General features: G+C 43.5%; 1 protein-coding gene across 1 annotated transcript; it reads right to left on the reverse strand.

Moving 5' to 3' along the window:
• Window positions 1-2,564: 2,564 nt before the first annotated feature.
• On the reverse strand, window positions 2,565-3,497 carry LOC113248927 (olfactory receptor 7A17-like). The gene has a single exon (XM_026490517.2). It carries the CDS (start codon window positions 3,495-3,497, stop codon window positions 2,565-2,567), a length of 933 nt encoding a protein of 310 aa, XP_026346302.2.
• Window positions 3,498-4,669: the final 1,172 nt, after the last annotated feature.

Below are 4,669 nucleotides of genomic sequence, written 5' to 3' on the forward strand. Positions count from 1 at the left end.
ATTCAGATTCTTCGATGATAATTTTATTAGAGAAATGGCTTTGTCACTTTCCTATTGGTGCTATCACAGTTATCACACTGAGGGTTTAGAAGAAACAAATTTACGTTCTTCCAGTCCTGGATGTCAGAGCCAAAAACGAGTCTCATTGGGCTAAAAGCAAAAGGTTTCTGCAGGACACAGAGAGTGTAAATTCCTGCTGAGTTACATGATTCTGGTTCACAGTTTATTCTCCACAAAGATGCATGTCCTTCCAAAGTCTTCTTGGTGCCAGAAAAGGATCTTCATTAGAGTCCCTCTTTTTGTTTAAGATTTGTTTATTTATTTGAGAGAGGGAGAGTGAGAGGGAGAGAGAGAGAGAAAGTGGGATGGGGCACAAGGAGAGGGAGAGAGAATCTCGAGAAGACTCCTAGCTAAGCTTGGGGCCCAAAGTCGGGCTTCATCCTATGAACCTGAGACCATGACCTAAGCCAAAACCACGAGTTGGAAGCTCAACTGACTGAGCCACCCAGATGTGCCTACCGGCAATTTTTAAAAGTTATCTGAAATAAACTTGAATAACAGAATGATTATGAATGTTGCTGAGTAATAAGCCATCCTGAAAGCACATGGCTTGCTATAATGTCTTTAGTATCAAGTGGAATTGTATGGTGATGAGTTGTATAATCTGTTGAGTAAGAGAAACCATTGCACACTGTTGGTGGGAATGCAAACCGGAGGAGCCAATGTGGAAAACAGAATAGAAGTTCCTCAAAAAACTGAAAATAGAAGTATCATATGGTCCAGTAATTACACTACTGGGCATTAACCCAAATAAAATGCATCCTCATGTTGACGGTCATCTCTGACACTGAGAACATGTGAGGTCACTATTTATTCTTATATGTCTTTCAATGTAGACTCCACGGGACATATACGTTTGCTAATCAGTGCTTGGCAGTAGCTGTGGTAGGTATTCTGGACACCTAGGAGAATAATAGAATAAACCAAGATTATTTATACAATATTTTTTAGGGGAAGAGGGTGAGAAGATGGGTTAGCCTGGTGATGGGTATTAAGAAGGGCATGTATTGCATGGAGCACTGGGTGTTATACACAAATAATGAATCATGGAACACTACATCAAAAACTAATGATGTATTGTATGGTGACTAATATAACATAATAAAATTTAAAAACAAATTAAATTTTTTTAAATTAAATAAAAAAAGCAAAAACCCCACAGTATCATGGTAGTAGAGAGATTGCCAGAAATTAAGATTTTGATTTCTAAGGCATCCATTTCAAGGACAACCATGCTGAATAAACACACTTTCAGGTGTGGGACACTATTATCACATAAGGTCTCAGGTGGCCCCAGCCATGAAGTACTCTTCAGAAAGCCCTGGGTAACCTCCATACTGTCATATGAGTGACCCCACTTCCCCTCTCCATGGCAGAATTTCATTCTTATGTTTTAAAACTGTCACTGAAGAGTGAACCTAGTAAGCCTTAGCCACTCTACTCATGGACCCCAACAAAAGCAGGGCCCCCAGTCGTGGCCTTTCTCTCTCCCTCTGAATCTCAGCCCCCTCTCTCCCAGACTGCTCTGCCTCTGTCCTCCAGGACCTGTGAATAGTAAACCTGGTTTTGTTAGAGTTCTCTGATGGTGCTGCTGAGGCCTGTCTTGCAGTCACAGTGAGAACCCAAGGGCTGGTGCAGCCATAGCAGAGGCTCTGGTCAGGGAAGCATCTGTGGGAATGTCCGCAAGCATAGGGGCCCAGGGGAGTGTCCCGGCTTTCCAAGCCTGAGCATCCCTGTCAGGAACCTGAGATGTAAACAGAACAAGGTTAGAGTCCACATCATCAGGAAGAGGAGTGAAGGTAGCGATGTGAAAAGATGGACAGACTCAAGGTGAAAACTGGTTTTGTATTTTCATCCACAATAAAGTTATGTGGCGGGCTTAGTGGCCAAGTGTAATTTCATCCATTGAAGAATACAAGTCATCAATATTCCTTTGGGAAATCGAGGGAAAATTTACCCAGCATGATATAAGTCATTTGAAATGAAAGTGGTTTTTAAAGATTTTATTTATTTATTGGGGAGAGATAGTGACAGAGAGCACAAGCAAGGAGGAGAGGGAGAAGCAGGATCCCTGCTGACCAGGGAGCCCAACACTGGGCTCCCTCCCAAGACCCTGGGATCATGACCTGAGCCAAAGGTGATGCTTAATCATCTGAACCACCCAGGAGCTCCTGAAATGAAAGTATTTTAAGAAATCCAACTTGCTCCTTGTAAGATAGAGAAATTCCCTTGCATTTGAGATCCAACTTTGGGGAAAACACAGGGGACATATGAAAATGGAAAAAGAAGAAAACTGTCTGTATATCAGACAGAGCAGAAACTTAATAAGTGAGTTACTTAAATGTATGGAGAAGGTGAATTATTCAAACAAATGGAAATTCCATGAAATATGTGGAAGTAGCAGATTCTACTTCCACAGCCTGATCAAAGAATAGCAGGTCCAGGCTCTGAGGCTGTGAGCCCTGCAATCATGGGCACTTCTTCAGCCCCAGGACAATGGGCCCTCACATCACTGGAACCCCAACAATTCTTTTCAGAGCCCCCTTTATGTCTCTGTTCCTCAGGCTGTAGATGAAGGGGTTCAGCATGGGGGTGACCACCGTGTACATCACCGAGGCCACTGCACTTGCGTGGGAGCTCTGGGGAGCAGCAGAGCTAAGGTACACTCCTAGGCCCGTACAATAAAATAAGGAGACAACCAAGAGGTGAGACGAACAGGTGGAAAATGCTTTATATTTGCCCTGAGCTGATGATATTCCACATATGGAGGAAATAATCTTAGAGTAAGAGTAAAGAATCCCAGCCAGGGAAGCACCACCCAACAATCCAGCTGCAAAATGCATCACCATGTCATTAAGAAAGTTTTCAGAACAGGCAAGTTGGACTACCTGGTTGATTTCACAGAAAAAATGGGAGATTCCCACCTCTCTACAGAAGGACAGCCACAATACCATTAAGCTTTGTGATAAGGAATTCAGGGCACTCATCATCCAGGACATCAGCACAAGCAGCATGCAGTAGGAGGGTTTCATCATGACCATGTAGTGCAGGGGGTGACAGATGGCCACGAATCGGTCACAGGCCATCACAGCCAGAAGAAAGTTGTCCAATCCAATAAACAGTAGGAAAAAGTATATCTGAGTGATGCAGCCTTCATAAGTGATAACTTGGCTCTGAGTCTGGATGTGCCACAGCATCTTGGGGACGGTGGTAGAGGTGAAACAGATGTCTGCAAAGGACAGGTTGGCCAGGAAGAAGTACATGGGGGTGTGGAGGTGGGAGTCAGAGCTGACGGCCAGGATGAGGAGCAGGTTTCCAAACACAGTGATCAGGTACATGGAGAGGAAAAGCCCAAATATGAGGGGCTGCAGTTCTGGTTTCTCTGAAAATCCCAGAAGATAAAATTCAGAAATTTCTGTATCATTTCCTGGTTCCATGTGTTGGAGATTACTTTGGGAAAGAGGGAAATATCATGACTAATTTTCATACAATCTTGCATTACTCACAGATTTGAAATGGTACATTTTATATTTTGCAGTCCAGAAATTTATTTTAATATTTTATGTATGGATTTGGTCCACTCTAGGGGATTCCCCCATGTCATCTTATTGTTTGATTTTTCTTCCAACACTTCTTTTCCCTACGGGTCTTGAATTCTGAAGTTTTATTGAGAAACCCCCCTAAATTTCAGGAATATTAACTGGGTGCTGTGTTTTAGGCATTGTCTATGGAAGGAATATAGGATGCTAAAGAACAAAGGTCCCTACAGTTCAATGATGGAGCAAATAATAAAATAATAAAATTAAGTAGCATTTCATATGGTGACAGTTAATGCATAGGATAGAGTAAATACAGCATGCTATTTTCATGGGTATTTAGGCCAATACTGCAAACAAGATGACATTGGAATACAAAACTAAAATTACAGAGGTAGGTAGATCAAGGGTATGAGGAAAGTGTGTGCCCAGCAGAGGGAATGGCCAGTGCAAAGGCCCTGAGGAAGGTACTTGTTTCCAATGTTCAAGTCAAAGAAGCAAAGTCAGTGCTGCAAGGGGAATGAGCCAGAGGGAGACTGAGGAGAGATGCTGTCAGACATGCTGAGGAGGGAAGTGGCCTCTCTGCTACCTCTGAACCCTCAAGGCACAGGGACTCCCTTGTCCACACTGCCTCTCCCGCTGCATTCATCGTGTTGCAAAGACATCCGTGAATTGAACCAGATCCCCTTCTTAGTGGTCTCTCTTGATCGATTTCTGGCCCCTGTGTTGTGTCACCTTGGGATTTATGAGTCCTGGCACCCTGTTGTGGGGACTGCTCACACTCTACAGTCACATACACGGAGGACACCATGGCCTCCTGGGTTGTGTTATTCCCCCGTCTTTCTCAGACCCACCATCCTGATTATGCTAGGAATGGATCCAATGCAAGTAGGCCAGATCAGTGATCTTTCCCCTACAAAGTGCAGAAATGGCTCTCAGAAGTGCCAATTCTTAAGCCTCCCATGGAAAAATAAAGCGGGGCTCCCTATGGGGATGGCTATTGTCTTCACCATAAGCTCATATGATCCATGAGAGACTGTGAGGAAGAAAAACCTTCTTTTGTTTTGGCAACT

Source organism: Ursus arctos, unplaced genomic scaffold (genome assembly GCF_023065955.2).
Source record: "Ursus arctos isolate Adak ecotype North America unplaced genomic scaffold, UrsArc2.0 scaffold_14, whole genome shotgun sequence".
NCBI lineage: Eukaryota > Metazoa > Chordata > Mammalia > Carnivora > Ursidae > Ursus > Ursus arctos.